Raw genomic sequence first — 19,382 nt, 5'->3', positions numbered from 1 at the left:
CTTTTTGCAGTTGTGCATAAAACCTCTTTACAACAGAGGCACTCTGTTTAAAGGTTTAAAAATATTCTCCTAAATGACCAAGAATTTTTAAGATTTCATGACCTGTGGTTCTTCATATATATGTGTGTGTGTATATATATATATACACACACATTTATAAATCTCTTTACGCTCTCTTAATAGACTGACTGCGATGTTCAGACCCTTGAGCAGCACTGAATTTTAAAAACACATAGACACACAAATCTGTAGTGGAAATCACTGCATGAGCCCAGGAAGGCTGCACTCTAATTCGCAAGGGGTCATTCAGCATATTCTTGCACCTGATGCCCTTTCTGATGCAACCCAGTCTCCTCCCAGGATTAAACCAGGAATCTTTTGCTTGTTTGGCAAATGTGCAAACCACTATATTATAGAGCCACATATAGAACATTTCTGAAAACCATACTTTATCATTGCTTACAAAAATTAAATTATGTACAGTTTTATTTCATTTATATTAATATTATTATTTATATAGCACTAAATCACAACAACAGTCACCTCCGGGCGCTTTACATTGTAAGGTAAAGATCCTACAATCAGATGACCCCCCTATGAGTAGGCACTTGGCAACAGTGGGAAGGAAAAACTCCCTTTTAACAGGAAGAAACCTCCAGCAGAACCAGGCTCAGAGAGGGACAGCAGCCATCATCTTTCACTGGTTGAAGGTGAGGGGAGGAAGACAGGACAAAGACAAACAAGTACCACGCAAAGAAAACCATCTGTACTTTCCCCAGGGCTGAGCTCATTTAAGGTGGAGTGTGGGATAGTGGAAAATCAGCCTGTGGACTGAGAAATCAAGATGTTAAATATTAAACTGCAAGTCTTCCAGGCAAAAGAGTATAGGGGCCATCCAGATTCTTATCTTTGTGTTATCTTATTCCAATCCCAATGTGTCCAGCAGCTAACGCTTGGATGGAATTTGATCATGCGACAGGAGAAAGATCCACAGCAGCAAAACAGAATGACTGAAAAAAGAAAAATAATCAAGGTGCTGCAACAGCCGAGTCAAAGTCCAGGCTTGAACAAGACTGAAATGTTGTAGTGAGACCTTAAGAGAGGTGTGCATGAATGAGCCTTAATGAACTAAAGGAACACTGTTAACAAGAGTGAGCCAAAATTCCTCCACCATGACGTGAGAGACTGACAAAAGCAAGAAGAGAATAAATACTTCAGGTTATTGTAGTTGTTTTCTACAAGACGATGAATTATGGGGTGTACTCTGCTTTTTAACAGGGCTACACAGACACCAATACAATCTTTGTTTTTCATGTGACTTTAAATGTGACAAAACAACTATAAGGTAAAAACTAATCTGAAATGAAAATATAGCTAAACTAATACTTTTTAATTGGGTTGCACTGCATAATGAACATTCACATTTGATGTCATGGTCTCAGCAAGCCATTTGAAAGTCTATGTAAAGTTACAAGCAGGAAGGCTTTGCTCTTATATATTGCTGGTTGGACATGGTGCATTATGACTTTAACTTAGCTCTGAAAGGTCAGGTAGTCATCGTACATATTTGATATTATATATATATATATATATATATATATATAAAGTGAACCTGCTACCTCCCTAAAAAAAACTAATCCCATATATAATATTTTTATGTTTTGGAGTCATTTTGTAATTGCTCCTCAGTTACAAGATGCCAGCCTATTCGGGAGGTATGTTGTCCTCAACCTATAGTCAGTACAGTATGGGTTTAATCAAAAACAGTACTCTACATACTCTCAGGTGTCATGTTTTGTAGAACTGTGGTCTGCAGTGGCTGCTAGAGCAGCACTGATCTCTGTGATGTGGACTGTGTTACTTATTATGGCATACTGCGGCATCCGTCAGCCGTTTCTGAATGTAGAAACGCGTTCAAAGTGTCAGAGTGAACGAGAATAACCAGCTCGTGTAAAAAACAGCCAGTTGTCGTGACGATTTTGGGTTTGAAGTCCTCATGCCTTCATTGTATGTCATAATTTCTCATGGCATGCAAATTCACACCCCACATTCAAATAAAACCACAACCACCACACGGGGGGTAACAGTTTACAACCCACACATGAAAAACAAAACTGTGTAACATTTGTGATGTAAGGGGCACAAAACTTCAAGAATAAATTTAGAACCCATTCGTCCTTCAGTTGTGTGATTTACTGACAAAAAGTAGTAAGCTGATGTTGTATCACATATATTTCAGTATCCCTTAATTAAACCTTTCAACATTTACTACACAGTGTTTACTATTAATAGTATTAACCTATGAATATCATTAAGTTCAGCAGATTACCACAGAATTATTTCAAGATTAAGTCTGACGGTATCTACTCAAATGTAAAGATCATCAGTTTCAAAGTATCCCCAAAAAACGTTTTATTTCTCAATGCAGATTATTTAACTCTGACAAACACACCACCTGCATGAGCAACGCAATACCAATAGAAAAGGCTTTTTTGGAGAAAATAAAATGATAAATAAATGAACAGTACATTTAAATCAATAACATTGTTCTCAAATACAGCAGTCTTAATTAAAACCATCAATACTGCATCAATACCATCAATACTTCTGAATTAGTTCAGTAAATTTGTTCATGAGTTAGTAACATGAAGGAGCAGCAGTCAAGTAGAGCTAAGTATCAGATCAAATGCAACATATTAGTAGTATAAATAGAAGGTTAACTTTTTTATTTAATATAAGAGTTTCCTTCTATCACCTATAAAATATGTACATCCTTTTAATTAAAAAAAAAAACTAATGGCCCACTTAGACAAAACAAAAAAAATGCACACTGTTTCTGAAGTCTCCTTCTTCATAGATGGCTGGCTGGCGTGTTTGTGTCACCCTTTCATTAGTTGGCTGACGCCGATTGACACAAACAGTGCTGCAGAGAAGAAAACAGACAAACAGATGTACCACTTACCAGCAGCTTTCACAGTAACATGTCCATCTGAGATTTTGTATGTGTGTGTGTGTGTGTGTGTGTGGGAGGGGGAAAACCTGTTGCTTTACCTGTTGCTTCTGTGTGCAATCTGGCGCCGTCAGCACTGGTCACTTTACACGAAACTAACGTTTTCCTGCCTTCCTTCTTATCCAGAGAGGATTCGATCAACACTGTACTTCCCAGCGGGATGGGACTTGGAACAAGACAAAATGATCAAACTCACAGTAAATGATCAAAGTAGTGCACTAAGAGGTGTTACTTTGTGTTAATTATATGTGTAATTATTCATATTTTGCTATGTGTTAAACAGAACAACTGGGCAGCCGAGCAAATGTCTGTTGGTCCGTGCTTGACCAAAGAAAGTGAACCGTTTGGGCTGACTCGGTGACACCGATGCTGCATATTTAATTTCCACAATGAATTATCTATGTGAGATCATTCAGAGTCGATCTTCATTATACTGACTTGGAGCAGGGAGAAACCTTCATGACTTCTGCATGACCGCCTCAGTGATACTTCCATAAACCCTGCCCAGCAGCTAAATATGCTCCATGTTAACAAGCAGGACAACACACATGAAAACATCTAACATTTTTTTCCTTTAATATACTAAACAGTTTAATCCTCATATTTCTGTAAGGTGTGCTACATGTTCAATAAATATTCTTATCATGTACAATTTGCTGATTTTTGTTCTTGTACCTGCGGTAGTTGATGTTGAGGTTGGCAGTCATAACAGGTCCAGAATGCACACAAGCATGAGTTCCTGTCACGGTATCAATCATAGTGGCTATCGCCCCCCCGTGGACATTTCTGGAAGCACAGACATTGGTACATGAGACAGTAAAACTTATGAGATTTGACGGAACATTTAGAGTTAAGTCTAGCTAAAAATTCACAAGTCTTCCTTTATTTTTTCCCATTTATTTCTGCCACTTTGGGTTTACTGGAAAGCTGCTGGCTGAGAGGATGACAAAGAGAATGGAGTATAACAACGTGAAAAGCACAGACTTCGATAAGCTTGGACAGGAGTGTGTTATCTCACCCTGGTGGTCCCTCCAGAAGGTGTCCAGCCTGGAAAATGCACACACACCTTTGCTCCTTTTTGTTAGCAAAGATAACGTACTCAAATGCTGCCCCCGGGTCTCTGATGTTGCGGGTGAAAAGACGAGCTTTTGCCTGGATTATTTTGCTAAGGTATACTCCACCTGATGGGAAAGAACACAAGTGAACATTCAGCAGCCACGTTAAGCTTTTGGAGCTTTTGGAAATTCTCTTGTTCTTATTTCAGGTAAACTTTTGGGTCTGTATATTTACCTGCAGCATACTTCAGAGAACGATTGTAGCTTGGCAGTCTGTTCCATAGTCCACCCTGTTCCTCTCCTCCATCTGTCACTGCCTCACATTGGCTGTTATAATGTTCATACAGCTGCCTCATTTCTGTGCCCCATGAGGAGTTAGGAAGACTGAAGTCCCGGGGGTTGGATGAAAAGAGTGATGGAAGCGCTCGCTAAACAGAGAAATGAATTACAATGTCTGTTAGTAGCGAAAGGGTAATGACAAAGTGTGGATGTCTCATATAGATACCATATGAATGCTGCTTTAATATTTGTGGTTCTATTAAGTCAACGGGGGTCATGAAAACATTTTCCAAATGAGCGAAAAGTATTAAAATAGCTATATTTTGATATTGGATATTATATTTATTATATTTGATATTGGCAAACCAATGCAGCACCTTGATTCTTTTCTTTTTCAGCCATTCTGTTGTAGATTTACTGTTGTTGTGTTTGAAATCATTGTCTTGTTGCATGACTCAATGTCAGCTCCACTTTTGCTGTCAGACAAATGTCCTCACATTTGAATTGTTAATACGGGTACTGCAAGGTACCCAGCTCCTGTGGCTGAAAAGCAAGCCCAAATCATCACCGCTCCACCACTGTGGGTTTGAGGTGTTTGTATTCATATGCTCTGTTTCGTTTTTACCAAACACCTCCACTTTGGTCTCATCTGTCAAAGGGACATTTTTCCTGATATGTTTGTTCAGGTGGTACTTTGCTAACCTGAGCCATGCAGCCAAACTCTTTTTATAAGGAAGAGACATTCACTTGGCAGCCCTTCCAAGCAAACCCTATTTGCCATTTTCTAACTGCACTGTTATGAACTTTAATATTTATCATTATAACTGAAGCCTGTAGAGTCTGAGATGTTGCAATTTCTCTGAGCATTGCACAATCTGACCTTGGGGAGAATTTGTTGTGATGTCAACTCCTGGGAAGACTGGATACTCCTAACCAGCAAAATGCCAAAACGTCTGCCTTTATAAAGATCTTAGGAATTGCTGATAATTTAAAATCGAATAAATCTGTTGTCTTACTTCCATTAGGAGAATTTGACTGATACTTACCCTCCTAATTCTGTTTGTATGCCTGTGTGTTTGAGGTGCATATGTACACTTGCATGCATAGAGACATTCTGCTATTGTAAATGACCTTATTGCCAACTAGTTGTTAGCACAAAGAGTAAAGAGTTAGAACAGGATAAGTTTCTTGATGTAAATGTGGAGATTATTATGATCTTATAAATTCTAACTCATATAAACTCGAATACCTAATTCCTATGGAAACAGTCAGGACGTAGATTTTAGTAGTACTTTTTAACAGGAAGAAGTACGGAAAACCTTCTTCACATGATTGTATGTTATTATATTTAGCTACAACACTATTATTTGTTACTGTTTACATGTTTGTCATAATGAACTTCATTTTTCACTTTCTTTTTATTGTTTTTCTTAAAACGTTATATAGGGGAGATGGAGGGCAAAAACAAAGCAGAACACAAAAAGAAAAAGAACTGAATGAACTTCATTTTTAATTGTGCTAACAAAATCATTTTCCAACTCTTCGATAAAGTGTTTCTTATGTTATCTGTGATGATGTTGACCTCTGTGGTCGTGTTGTAGTGACATGGCCTGCTATTTTAAGTTGTAATCACTACGTTATAGTCATCTTATATAAATGTGTTCGTTTGTTGTTGTTGTTTTTGCGACAAGCTAACAAACTCTCACGCTGGCCATGTGTTTTGTTTTGGTTTTTTAGCTGTACAGTCACAACACTGGAGAAACATCTGGCAGGAGTGAGGAGAACATGACACGGCAAACAACTCACATACAGCATGAAAAAGTATTTCATAAAATACGGCTCACAGATCTACCTACCACCATACTCTTCAATGAAACGCTGGCAGGGAGGTTGCTGAGTTCAGACTTCATGAATGCGAGTGAACCGAGGCTCTGAAAGCCCCTGAGTATTCGACCCAGTCTCCTTGCCATCTGTAAACTGTCCCCGCGGTGATATCTTCTATATTCTGAGGTAGATAAATGATCCTGTAACTGGTCGTTGAGAGTTAGCTGGCAAATGCTTTCGTCAGTTAGCGCCCAAACACACTACGGTCGCTGCAGTAAACACTGGTCTGTTTTAAAATAAAAGCGACTTAACCATCTTTGACTCGTGTTTATGTTCCACAGAATAGGAATACGTCCTATGGTGGGTGTCACTGCTATTATTTTACCGGTGACTTTCATTTGTCAAGATCAGGCTGTAAACTTCCGGCGTGAGGGAGTTCTGCCGTTGCGTCGTTTGGGTACAGTCACGTGCCGTACAGATTCCAATATGATTGGGTGTCAAATAGAACTTTTTTTCTGTTCCCGTGGTAACCACCATTATTTTTTCTAACTTTTCCGAGACAAAAAGACAGATTTTAATGGTTGATTAAGTTTAAGTTTAATAGTGATTAAGTTAAAAAAAAAAAACTTTATACATTTGTAGAAAACAAGTAAATAGTTTTATAAGAGAGACTTAGATCACATGGGGATTAGACAATAAAAAAATTAATAGAGTTATTATTATATATTATTATTTTTCTGTAGCTTTTTTACTCATAAAGCTTAGAGATTAAAGTACGTAACATTTATTTTATTAGAAATATAACTTTCTTTACTTACGCATATTGCAATATTTGGAACTTATTTCTGGTATAGCACATATAAAGTTTTTAATCTATATTGTTAACTTAGCTAATGCAACGCAATTTTAAAAAGTAATGTGCAAATAAAAATCTAAACGTAAGAGACAAGATAATAGATAATAGTTTACTATCTGCAACTGTTACTGTCCTACCACATCCCAAAGGTGCTTTATTGGATTGATCTCCGGTGTCTGTGGAGGCCATTTGAGTACAAAGATGACTTGAACTTTGTGACATAGTGCATTATGCTGCTGGAAGCAGCCTTCAGAAGATGGTTACACTTTAGTCACAAAGAGATGGTATTAAGGCACCCAAAATGGGACAAGAAAGTATCCCAATAAACATTTCACCACAATCGCCAATCCGAAGCATTGACACAAGGCAGTTTGAATCCATGCTTTCATTGATCCAAACTTTCATGTAGTTAACACCAAATTCTGACCACATCATTGAAATGCTACAGCAGACATCAAGACTCATCACACCAAGCACCATTTACCAGGTCTTTTATCGTTCTATTTTTGGTTCAAATTGTAGCCTCGGTGTCCTGTTCTTAGCTGAGGGTTGTGAAGCCCAGTATGGTCAAGCAGCCTGGTCAGTCTGCTCTGACCTCTGGCATAAACAAGACATTTTCACTCAGAGAACTGCTGCTTGCGTGATATTTTGATGTACGTGTACAGTGACAATAAAGGGCTAATCTTTTCTCTTCTTAAGACTATTCTCTGTAAACACTGGAAATAGTTTGTGTGGGAAAATCCCAGCATGTTGGAGATTAGCTGAAGCCGGTAAAGGGAACTGCATGAACGCAAAGGTAAAGGTAAAACAATATCACATCAACTAAAAAGTCCTAATTTTTTCTCAGGGTCTGATGGAACCCAAATCATAGCTAAAATTAAGGAGTAATGGACTTGTATTCAAATACCACTCCAAGTAAATTGTTATGTTTCACTGTGTAGGTAAGCTTGATGTGGAATGGGTAACAGAAATGTGATACTGTAAAGTTTGATTTTAGCCATACAGCTACCAAATGGACAGAATGTACTTTTGATTTAATGTATTTAATGCTTCATTTTAAACTTAAACACTTCTTTTATTTCCATAAGCTGGACTTGGAGTTTGGCAATCTTACAGGAGGAAAGGTGGACCTCTTTTTGCGAAAATGGGAAGCCAGTATCATTCCGAAGCTCAAATCAGTTGCTGCCCTGGAAACAAGAACACCCCCCCCCCCCCCCCCGCCGTGTGTTAACACACCTACTCCCACCAGTTGGTGCCAGTCGTTGCAGCCTTTTTTTGCACTGGTATGTATTCAGTAAAGTTCTTACGGTTTACCTGAGGAAAGCATTTGTCTACACCTCACTGAATACTTCTCTAAAAATCTATCTTTATCTTCCCCATCTCCAAGCCTGGAACAAGTATTGCATCGCTTTGCAGTGATCCTGAAGCATCATCCACAACACACCAACCCCAGCTGATATGCATCGGTGATCTAAAGAGGGCAACCAGGCAGTACATCATTGTTGCTAAGAATGACAGAGTAACCATTTCTCTGAATGATGGCCTGACGTGTGCTGTGGATAAGCTTTTCAAACTGTACTGGGTATGTAACTTGTCCTATCCAGCACCACTTGGCTCCGTCTTCACCTTCTTTGAGTTTGTCTATGACCTGCCGCTGTCCACCCAAAGGAAAACCAAAGTACTGGAGCTGATTGCACAGATTAAAGGATGCAAGTAAAATGTTCACCTGTCCAAAATGTAAAGAGTCTCTGTTCACAGAGGTGAGAAACCTCATTTGGCATCTTTGTCAAATACACTGCTTATCAGGACTGACCATTTTTATACCTATGCAGTGGAAAGGACAGACAATATGAACTGATTGGCTGAAATTTTTGATTTTCGTATTTAAACCCAAGGTACAAAATTGTATAACCTGGATGCTATATTCGCCAAAATGTATGTTTTTCTGTTCGCATGCAACTGCACATTTGTTAAATGTTGACAATTTGTTGAAGATGACAATTGTTACCTTTAAAATTTTTAATTCATGTATTGTCTGGATTATATCAGAACATTATATATATATATATATATATATATATATGTATATATATATATATATATATATATATATATATATATATATATATATATATATATATATATATTTAAATCACTTTCCTTCTTCATTCTGATGCTCAGTTCTAACTTGAGCAGGTCATTTAAATGTTTACATGCCAGAATGTTTTGAGTTGGTGCCAAATGATTAGCTATTCGGATATTAATAAAAAAGATAATAAGATGACATTTTAAAAGTTTGCAAGTGGGTGGAGGTTGAAGGAGAGGTAGCAATTATTTCTGTAACAACTTTCAAAAGAACAACAACAGCAAAACAAAACATTTAGAATATTAATGCATTATTTATAATAATAATTTGTGATTATCATAGGTTTGTAATTGATTCAGTGTCGTTATATACTTTACAAATACAGGTTATTTTCAATACAAGGCTATACAAGTCGAATTTCCCAGAGGAACCCACCCGAGGGATTAATAAAGTTCTATCTTATCTTATCTTATCTTATCTTATCTTATCTTATCTTATCTTATCTTATCTTATCATGAAACCATAAGGAAAGGCATCTTGCCTGCAGATTAGCTGAAGGCGGTAAAGGGAACTGCATGAACGCAAAGGTAAAGGTAAAACAATATTTAGAAATGAGCAATAATAAGGTTGCGCTTGTTAACTTATAGGAACTTTAGGAACACAAAACGCTTTATTTAGTAATTGTACATCCATACAGCACTCATTAAACCCACAATAAATGCTTTTGGCAATCTAATTTCATACAAGACGTTTTGTAACAAGTTCAGTGTACTCAGATTGTACTTTTAATAGTTTCCTCCAAACAAGATCCCCTGTAAGAAACTGTTTCCTCAGTTGTATCAGCACAATATCAGTAACATGCTCTGTCTTAACCTAGGTTCTGCACTAGGGGGAGTTAAAGGAGCATTAATTTGAACAGACGTGATAATTTAGGTTTTGCCTCTTAAATCTAAAATGTTTTATCATTTTGGCTTCCTTTATATTCAGAGTCGTATTAACTGATATATACAATGCTTTTACACTTTTACACACATTGCATCTATTTTCTAGACTGCTTAAAGGTCTGCTGTTTATGGCCCAAAGCATTAATAGTACATCAAATTTATAAAAACCAAACAGAAACTGAATAAAATCTGGGTCCGTGTGTCCTTTAAAAAAACTATCTGGTTTATTTTACTACAAGAAATTACAGGAACTATTTTAGCAAAAATATTGTTTCCACGATCATAAAACCAGTGCAAAATAACTGCAAGGTCGCTTTTTCATTACTGCCTGAGCTAAAATGAAAGTGTTGTACATTGTTACAATAATAAGTGAACTTTTGCTATTTTTTATTACATTCGAAAGAATAACTAAAAAATAGTAAAACATAATATGATAAAAGGAGACACTACAGTGTTTCACATCAGGTACCCAACCATAGCAGTTAAACAGCTTCTGCAGGGGTTATTTCAGCTCGAACACACTGTCACAGAACGCTCAGACAGACGTGGCAAACGTTGATACGAGGGTCACTTTAACCAAACCATAATCTTTCCCTATAACTAACCAAATAGTTATTTCTATTATTTACATTGCTTATTTCTATTGTTATATCATCATATTAGGCGCAACATTTTGAGCACATAGAATTTTTGTCGGATGATCCCCACATTATACATTACAAATACAACCTTCATTGCCTTCTTATGATATGAAATGAATTCTATTTCTCTATTCCACATGTCTGTATACTTGTTCTCTGAGTGAATGCACAGAATTTCTTTTCTTTTTTTGTTATTATTCCATAATAACCTTAGAGGTGATACAAAACTTGGATGCACAAATATTTTTCTGAAAAAGTTGGTAGTCATTGTTGAACAGTTCTGAGGTGACTTCACTGTGATTGTTGAAGATTTTCACACAACTTCCTGAAAAATCAAGAAATCAAAAGACAGTTTTCAGTTTTGCAATAGAGGCGTGTTAAATAGACTTGTACAGTAGCCCCCAGTAGTGATCTATGGTAATCCAATTTATTATTGACGATGCATGCTGGTGATTAAAATCTTACCGTCCTTTGTCCTTGGTTGTATCAAGAAAGGCACAGACTGCTTTATCTCTATTAAAAATCTCCTCTTTCAAGCTCTGAATGTTCTCCTGGGCTTTACTTTTAGCCGCTTCATGATTGTCTGAGACAATAAAAGATAATAACATATGAGAGTGTAAATGTATTATTTGAAACTGGTAGCTTTGCGTTCCAAGTAAGCCCGTGTGGCTCAGTGTTGCAACAGCTGGTTTTACAGGTTTTTCATAAAGGAATGTAAAAATGAAACAGTTCTTTTTCTGCTTTTGTAGACAATTGGGGGGGACGACACCCAGTGCATTTAAAAATGCAAACAGAGAAATGCTTGTCTTATTCTCCTATGTGATCCATATCATTGTATAGAAGCAAACATATTTGTAGATCTGTCAGTCCAGAGCTCATAACAACAAAGCAGAACTTAAACAGAAAGCTGGCTTACCTTTGAGTTTATCTATTTCCCCAGTTGTACTATCCCTCGTCTTCTCCGCCTTCTCCTAATGCGAAAACAAGTGGAAGTCAGCAGTTACGGTTTACTGCGGAATGAAGCTCAAATAGAGACAATCAAGCAAATACTTAAATGTATTACAGTTAGTCACATGATCATTTTCTTTTTTTCTTTTTGTTAATGTTTAGACTGCACGAGCATGCAAATGAATTAAAACCTGTGGAGAGTCAAAGTGCAATTGTGTGCGTGTGTGCGCCCGCGAGCCTTGCCTTCTCCGTGGTACAGGCCGCCAGACTTTTACCCGCGTCCTCCGATGACTTTTCAATTTCTGCCTTTTTCTTTTTCAGTTGTTCCACCTTTGTGTTGACGTCGTCCAGCGATTTCTGCAGCTCGGAGATTTTGGCTTTCAGTTCGACTATGCCTTGCTCTTTCCTGGTAACCTGCGCCGAGTTCTCCACTAAGCGGAATTTTAAGTGACTCAGGCGGAATTCCTGATGCACGACCTGGAAAATCAAGACACCCATCACAACAACACTCAGGCCAACTAACGCCATCGCCAGCTTCATCTTGGTTTCGACGGGGAGACACGGGATACACGATGAAGAACTCTTGAGGGTCACTTGTTCATCCCAGGTCTCCGACCTTGCGCACGCGTCTCCTTACCAGTCCGCCGGTGTGACGGGAAACTTGCAGGCTGCGTTACCTGCTGAACTGGATGGGCGTGACAAACCACCTGTTTCCTCCTGTGGCACTCCCTCTCTCTCGCTTGCTCTTGTTGGCAGTCACTTAAACAAACACTTGGGATGTATTTGCATCATGATCAGCCTATCTCGAGCCTTTCTCTTATAGGCCTAACACCTGCTGTTTGCTTTCAACATAGTACACACACACACACACACACACACACACACACATATATTTATTTATTTATTTTAAAGAAAGGCAGTTCACTATATTTTCTACAGAACTATATGTGCGTTTACCTTCGTACATATTTTTTTGAATTATGGAGGTTATTATTTGGCCTACTAATTTATATACGTGTGTGTGTGCGTGTGTGTGTGTGTGTGTGTATACAGGCCTACATGGCCTACATGCATGACCACATGCCTATTAAGGCAAACCAGTTTGCTCAAAGCCAACAGGCCCAACCTGTCTATCTTTAGACACGGCATGCTAGGAGAGGGCGTGTTTACTGACGAGCTCAGGAACAACCACAATGATTAAAGTCCAATCCAGGTAACAGCAGGTGACTCACTAATTCATTCACGGTGTTGCCAGGGTCACGCACAGAGCAACTTTGCTCGTGAACGTCGAAGAGGCCGCTCTGTAAGAAGATCCGCTCTTCACTTTCCACAGTAAAGGAAGGCTCTCAACGCCGGGCAAACAATGAAGTCATTTTTGCTACCTGCGACCATAGTGGTGTCGGTCGCTTTAGTGGGGATCATGAAACTGCGGAAAGGTGAGCACGAAAAATACGAGAAGCAGTTCAAGTTTCAGGATGTCAGACTGCGGGTTGCCTATGATGTGCTGGGAGAATATCAGAACGATAAGGCAGAGAAGCAGAACATGCTGGAAAAGGCCAGCACTGCGCATAAAGCGCTGGAGCAGGAGGTGAACGAGCTCCAGACCGACGGGGACAAGTCAAAGGGAGATGCGAAATCCTGCCAGGGAGACCTGGTGAGTAGAAATATTTATAATTATTAGGTTCACACAGTTGTATTCCTTTTTTTTCTTTGTAATTCTTACGGGTAGAGACAGCTAGTGTAACTCCCAAAACCCGTTCCACCTGTTGAGGAGCATAGGTGTACTCGGGTGCACTCAGAAAATCAGGCTTATCCGCCTGACAGTGGACTTTATGCCACCACTAAACTGAAGCTGATTTCCTACATTACTGTACAAAATATCAGTCTTTGACATCCAGCACCCCCGCTTTTGAAGATTAGGCTTAAAACTTGATAAAGTATATAGATGGATCCCGTAGCTATGCTGCAATGGGTTTGTGATTTCACTTCCCATGATGCACGTTTCTTCTTCACCACATTGCATCCAATTATTAATTAATATGAGTAACAGCGTACATGGTCGTTTGTATTGGCAAGTTCCTCATATGTAGGCTACGTAAATTTACTAATGATGCAGCACAGTGTTTTGATTTATAGCTTGTTTTGTCTTCGTGGTTTTTGAGGCCGTCTAATGGTTAATGCAAGAAGAAACACCTGTAAATTCTTCATCATGTGAACTGTTCTGGCTCAGTCATTTCTGATTTATGATATAACCCAATTCTAAATCTTTCTGCTGCAGCAGTAGTTTTGGCCTGTCTGCCTGTGGTTTCTTCCTGTTAAAAGGGAGATTTTCCTTTCCGCTGTCACCAAATGCTTACTCAGAGGTGTCATTTGATTGTTGGCTTGTTCTCTGTATTGTTACAGGGTCTGTGCCATATAATATAAAATGCCTTGATGTGATTGATGTTGTGATTTGGATCAAAAAAAAAAAGATGATTTTTTTTTTTGTTAATTCAAACAATATATTATAGCCTCTGCTGTATATATTGCAGGCCCTATTGGGAAAGTTAGCATACTCCTTTACCCAAAGAAACAGTAGTGGATGGTGCTTTCAACTGTAAGAAAAACAGCATGTAGGCTAGTGCTTATGCTAGGTCTATAAATGCTATATATCTTCTACATGCCACATTACCAAATGGAAGTGCCTTTGCTGTGTAGCATCATTGTGCATGTGGCTGAGGAGAAAGCCAAGCGAGCCACTATTTTACTCCACTTTGGTTCTTGTGGGTTTTTTCTCTCCAAATCATTTATATTTACATACTTATCACATTCACATTCTGCAAACCATTTGTGCAAATTTGATCTCTGTGGTTTCACCAGTGCTTTGTGTTGCTGAGCTTTTTCTTTGCATTTGCAGAAGACAATAACAGATGAGGTGGCAGCAGCAAAGATACAGTTAAAAAGTCTGCAAGGTAAGTGATGGTTTATGAAGTCTAGTGAATGAAAGTAGTCGTGTAGTTGGAAGTAAAGAAAGTAAAGACTTTTTTGTATGTTTTACTAAGCTCATACTAGCTTCGAACCCATCTTGTAATTTATAACACTTACAGCTCACCAGGAAAAAGAGAAGACGAGCTGGACAACAGAAGAAGACACTCTGAAGCAGGAACTAGCAAAATACAGCTCAGCGTGCCAGTTCATAAAAACAGATACTGCAGAAGCTAGGTATGGTTACCTCTTTGATTAACATAAATCAGCAGAGCCTACTATTATATGTATTGTGATATTGATGCACATATTATATTTTTATTGTAATTTTTTCTGTTAAAAGAACTCTGTGTGGAATACAAGAGCAACCAAAAGCTGAAGCCCCCAAACAAGAAGAGGCAAAGGGCGAGGCCCCCAAACAAGAAGAGGCAAAGGGCGAGGCCCCCAAACAAGAGCAACCAAAGGCCGAGGCCCCCAAACAAGAGCAACCAAAGGCCGAGGCCCCCAAACAAGAAGAGGCAAAGGCCGAGGCCCCCAAACAAGAGCAACCAAAGGCCAAGGCACCCAAACAAGAAGAGGCAAAGGCCGAGGCCCCCAAACAGGAGCAACCAAAGGCCGAGGCTCCCAAACAACAAGAGGCAAAGGCTGAGGCCCCCAAGGCTTAAAAGGCTAAAGGAATTGGACCCATAAGATCAGGCATGGATACTAGTATCCTGGACTTGGTCTAATTTGGTGTGTGATATACAAAGCCTTCCCTGTAAAAGAGTTTGTCTGGATGGGAGAATATGTTCATTTAAAACCCATATATATCTTTCTCCCCTCAGTCATGTCGCTGACCTGTTACTAGTTGTACTACTCACTCTTCCAGCCTCTTGTTTCCATCCCAACTTTTAATATTAACCTTGTTTAAGAGGAACAATGTTTATCTGCTCTGGTTTAGTTGAATTCATGGCACAAAAGTAATGCAAAACTGTAAACTAACTATGTTTTGACTGATTGGTTGTATGCATGTAATATCTTGTAAACAGTATGCTTGAGTTTAGGTTTAAAAAATTTAAATGAAAAAAAATGAAATGCATGTCTTTTGGCATTTTCAAACAGTAGGGGGAATATTTCTGTAATGTAAGTTCAAAGTCTGCACAGCAGTCTTTTTTAAAATTAAGTAGCAGAATAATTACACAGAAATGCACTAAGAGTTATTATAGTGCAAAAAATCCTCAATTATATATGCAGGGCACATTATTGTTCTTAGAAATGGAACATCATGATCATTTGTGTGTGAAATGGAGTACTGTGGCATGCTGCAAATTTTGGTATCAATCAGATACCAAGTAAAAGGGACAATATTGCCAATACCAATAATGGTATCAATGCTTTTAGATTTATTACTTATAAAGGCAGCTTATGGAGGGAAGAGCCACGTGTCAAGACTTTTGAGATGAATCATCATAAGTTTGCAATTTCTGAACACATTTTAATGACCAGTAAATCAATGATTTTTACTTTCAACATCACACCTTTCAGCATTTCATGTTTTTTAAAAAAAAATAAAAATTGGGATACCTGAAATGAAATGTACCAATCTCTAAAGCACTTTGAGTCAACTTCTCTTGTTTAAATGTGCTATAGGCTATAAATAAAACAGATGTGACAACACAAAAAGGTTCAGATATTTTTATATTGGGTGTTTGCGGAATATTTACATTTTTTAAAAAGTATTAATTTGACACAATCCAGTCGGCTACATACTGAACTAGAGGATAGAAACAAGGTATTGATCCTATCGCGCTAGTATTAATATGATACCACTACCAGCGCTGGTATCGATACTTGCTGTGCTTGCTTTATTTCCAGGCTTACTGACCGCTCAAAGTGCTATACACCACAAGTCACATACTCTTATACAGCACCTCATTCAACAAAGTTCAACCCCTGTATCTGCTTTACATCCACAACTAATTCAGAAAAAACAAGTAACCTAACATCTCTGGACTGTAGGAGGAATACAGAGTACCTACACAGGAGAACCATTAACCAGATTCAAGATTCAAGAGTCAAGATTCAAAGTGTTTATTGTCATGTGTACAGAAGAAATGGCATTTCTCTGTGCAATGAAATTCTTCCTTTGCTGTCCATACACAAATGCCAAGTTAGGTAGGGTTGATGGAACAAGATAAATAAGGATATGTTCATGGATGTTCAGGAGTCTGATAGCAGTGGAGAAGAAGGAGTTGTTGACTCGAGATGTTCTGGATTTCGGACTTCTAAACCTTCATCTCGAGGGCAGACGTGTGGTTTCTGGTGATCTTCTCCACAGCGGGTCAGTTGCTCTCCACAGTGCAGCTGTAGAAGCTGCTGAGGATCTTGACTGACATCCCAAATTTCCTCAGCTTCCTCAGGAAATACAGCCGCTGCTGAGCCTTCTTGACCAGCTGTGTAGTGTTCAGTGACCAGGTGAGGTCCTCAGTGATGTGGACACCCAGGTACCTAAAGCTGCTCACCCTCTCCACTTCACTCTCCTGGATAAACAGCGGCTGGTGAGGCCTCTTCTTCTTCCTCACGTCCACTATCATCTCCTTTGTTTTGTTAGTGTTGAGGGTGAGGTTGTTGTCCTCACACCATGACACCAGACAGGCCACCTCTCTCCTATAAGCCGCTTCATCCCCTCCAGTAATGCGACCGATCACTGCAGTGTCATCCGCGAACTTAAGTATGATGTTCTCTTTGTTGGAGGCGACACAGTCGTGACTGTACAGGGTGCAGAGGATGGGGCTGAGGACGCAACCCTGTGGAACTCCAGTGTTTGTAATAATGCTGACTGAAGTCCTGTTGCTGATCCTGACAGACTGAGGCCTGCCAGTCAAAAAGTTCTGTAGCCAGTCGCAGAGGGTGGGGTGCAGGCTGAGTGCAGACAGTTGCTGATGAGTTCGTAAGGGATGACCGTGTTGAAGGCGGAGCTATAGTCAGCAAAGACTACCCTGATATTTCTCTTAATATCACCACTCTCTCAAAACACTTTGCAATGATTCGAGTAAGTGCAACTGGTCATTTAGTCATTTAGGCAGGTGGCGGGGCTTTTCTTGGGGTGAGGGATGATAGTTGTGGTCTTGAAGCATGTGGGAACGATGCTCTGACTGAGGGAAAGGTCAAAGATGGAGGTGAGAACATCAGCCAGCTCATTCACATGCTCTAAGGGCCCTTCCAGGGATGTTGTCTGGTCCTGATGCTTTGCGGGGGTTGATCTTCCTCAGGATTTTGTGCACTTGGTCTATTGAGACCGCTGGCGGGGGAGACAGTCGGGTAATCTGGGGTTTCTGGGAGGTCTGGAGGGTCTGGGAGATCTGGGAGGTCTGGGAGGTCTCAAAGCGGGTGTAAAACAGGTTGAGATCATCCATCAGCCTGCGTGCAGAGTTGATGGTGTTGGTGGTGGCCCTATACTCTGTGATATGCTGCAGGTCTTGCCACATCCGCCCGGGGCCAGCAGAAGAATGGAAGCCATCCAGCTGCTTTCTCTACTGCCTCTTAGCTGCTGTAATGGCTTTCCTCAGTCCGTACTACGAAGCTTTGTGCTCCATCTCATTGCCTGATCTGAATGCAGCATCCTCCACTTTGATCCAGGGCTTCTGGTTGAGGAACTTTCTGATTTGTGTGGTGGGCACAATATTGTCAACACAGGTGCTGATGTACCCAGTCACATATTCAGCATAGTCCTGTATGTTGACAGAACAGTTCTCCTTAGTGGCTGCAGTTTGAAACACATCCCAATCTGTTTGAGCAAAACAGTCCTGCAAGATGCTCTCAGTTTCTGGGGTTCTCTGGGGATCAAACCAGGAACCTTATTGCTGTGGGAGGACACTGCTGTTGTTTTAAGCCGACAAAATTCTTCCTTAGTAGATTAAAAAACACTGTGGGCCACCACCAATCACAATTTTATCCTGATCCCTATCAGTATCCTTTAAAATACCACCAATACATTTCAATCAGATACATTTTTTACAGCAAAGGTGCACATTATAGGTTAGCTATTTATAGCACCAAATCACAACAACAGTTGCCTCAACCAGCACATTATAGTAAGGTAAAGACCCTACAATAACACAGAGAAAGCCAACGTAATAACATTTTTCAAAACAATGAAATCGTACAATTTATATCCATGAGTCCATGAAATATTTGAAACATCTAATAGTTGGATTAACACCATTCTGATATGGTGTTAAATGTCATTATGAGCATCAAGAAGAAATACTTTTTGTTCAGAAATGATCTTTTAGTTTCTGATTGCCACCCAGCTGCAAAGAACCTTTGTGTGATTTTTGGCAGTGCTTCTATGCAAAGTAAATTCCTCAGTAAGCTGGAGGCTTACCACCCTTCACGTGACTTTGAGAGAGTAATTCAAACCTTTAATACTGCTTGATTAGACTGTTGTAATTCTCTCATTGTTGGGTTTGATCCGTGCACTTGTTGGCTGTGGGCTGTATAAAATGCTTGCCTTCTGGTAGGAAAAATAGGACGTGATCATGTCACACCTGTACTGGCATCTTTACATTCCAGGATCCAGTTTAAAAATGAACTTACTTGCTTTTAAGAGTTTGAATGGCCTGGCACCACGCTACTTAACTGAGCTTTTACAGTCCTACACTGCTGCCAAAGCACTGAGGCCTACAAACCATGCAAAATCAGTCTTATGTATGGTGCTTTATAATGCATATAGTGTATTTATTGGTGATTTAATTATTTTTTTATTGGATATTTAGCATAACCTGTGTAGCACT

General features: G+C 39.3%; 3 protein-coding genes across 3 annotated transcripts; 1 reads left to right on the top strand and 2 right to left on the bottom strand.

Annotated features, from left to right (window-relative positions):
• Window positions 1–1,709: 1,709 nt before the first annotated feature.
• On the bottom strand, window positions 1,710–6,612 carry them4 (thioesterase superfamily member 4). The gene is made up of 6 exons (XM_082552397.1): window positions 6,201–6,612; window positions 4,301–4,493; window positions 4,029–4,191; window positions 3,686–3,796; window positions 3,052–3,176; window positions 1,710–2,923 (listed from the first exon to the last, which is right to left on the bottom strand). Exons 1-6 carry the CDS (start codon window positions 6,312–6,314, stop codon window positions 2,880–2,882), a joined length of 750 nt encoding a protein of 249 aa, XP_082408523.1. The 5' UTR covers window positions 6,315–6,612; the 3' UTR covers window positions 1,710–2,879.
• Window positions 6,613–9,761: 3,149 nt separating this feature from the next.
• Window positions 9,762–12,371, bottom strand: LOC309716690 (uncharacterized protein). The gene is made up of 4 exons (XM_082550635.1): window positions 11,887–12,371; window positions 11,612–11,666; window positions 11,161–11,278; window positions 9,762–11,020 (listed from the first exon to the last, which is right to left on the bottom strand). Exons 1-4 carry the CDS (start codon window positions 12,181–12,183, stop codon window positions 10,987–10,989), a joined length of 504 nt encoding a protein of 167 aa, XP_082406761.1. The 5' UTR covers window positions 12,184–12,371; the 3' UTR covers window positions 9,762–10,986.
• Window positions 12,372–12,744: 373 nt separating this feature from the next.
• Window positions 12,745–16,185, top strand: LOC309716689 (uncharacterized protein). Its single transcript, XM_082550634.1, has 4 exons — window positions 12,745–13,297; window positions 14,540–14,594; window positions 14,730–14,844; window positions 14,951–16,185. Exons 1-4 carry the CDS (start codon window positions 13,007–13,009, stop codon window positions 15,270–15,272), a joined length of 783 nt encoding a protein of 260 aa, XP_082406760.1. The 5' UTR covers window positions 12,745–13,006; the 3' UTR covers window positions 15,273–16,185.
• The last annotated feature ends 3,197 nt before the right edge of the window (window positions 16,186–19,382 follow it).

The sequence above is a fragment of the Aulonocara stuartgranti genome, assembly GCF_965226115.1.
Source record: "Aulonocara stuartgranti genome assembly, chromosome: 11".
Classification (NCBI taxonomy): Eukaryota; Metazoa; Chordata; class Actinopteri; order Cichliformes; family Cichlidae; genus Aulonocara; species Aulonocara stuartgranti.
Note: the sequence above shows the minus strand (reverse complement) of the source record. Positions and strands in the feature narration are given on the sequence as shown.

Bases quoted from the DNA above. Each gene is read 5' to 3' on its own strand.
- them4 (XM_082552397.1), bottom strand. From the start codon at position 6,314: ATGGCAAGGAGACTGGGTCGAATACTCAGGGGCTTTCAGAGCCTCGGT. The intron at 3,797-4,028 runs GTGAGATAACAC...CTGTGCTTCCAG, and splicing joins CTTCTGGAGGGACCACCAGG to AAATGTCCACGGGGGGGCGA. The intron at 3,177-3,685 runs GTACAAGAACAA...TCTTGTTCCAAG, and splicing joins CTCAACATCAACTACCGCAG to TCCCATCCCGCTGGGAAGTA.
- LOC309716690 (XM_082550635.1), bottom strand. From the start codon at position 12,183: ATGAAGCTGGCGATGGCGTTAGTTGGCCTGAGTGTTGTTGTGATGGGT. The intron at 11,667-11,886 runs GCAAGGCTCGCG...TTTTCGCATTAG, and splicing joins CGGCCTGTACCACGGAGAAG to GAGAAGGCGGAGAAGACGAG. The intron at 11,279-11,611 runs GTAAGCCAGCTT...TTATTGTCTCAG, and splicing joins GGAAATAGATAAACTCAAAG to ACAATCATGAAGCGGCTAAA.
- LOC309716689 (XM_082550634.1), top strand. From the start codon at position 13,007: ATGAAGTCATTTTTGCTACCTGCGACCATAGTGGTGTCGGTCGCTTTA. The intron at 13,298-14,539 runs GTGAGTAGAAAT...TTGCATTTGCAG, and splicing joins AATCCTGCCAGGGAGACCTG to AAGACAATAACAGATGAGGT. The intron at 14,845-14,950 runs GTATGGTTACCT...TTCTGTTAAAAG, and splicing joins ACAGATACTGCAGAAGCTAG to AACTCTGTGTGGAATACAAG.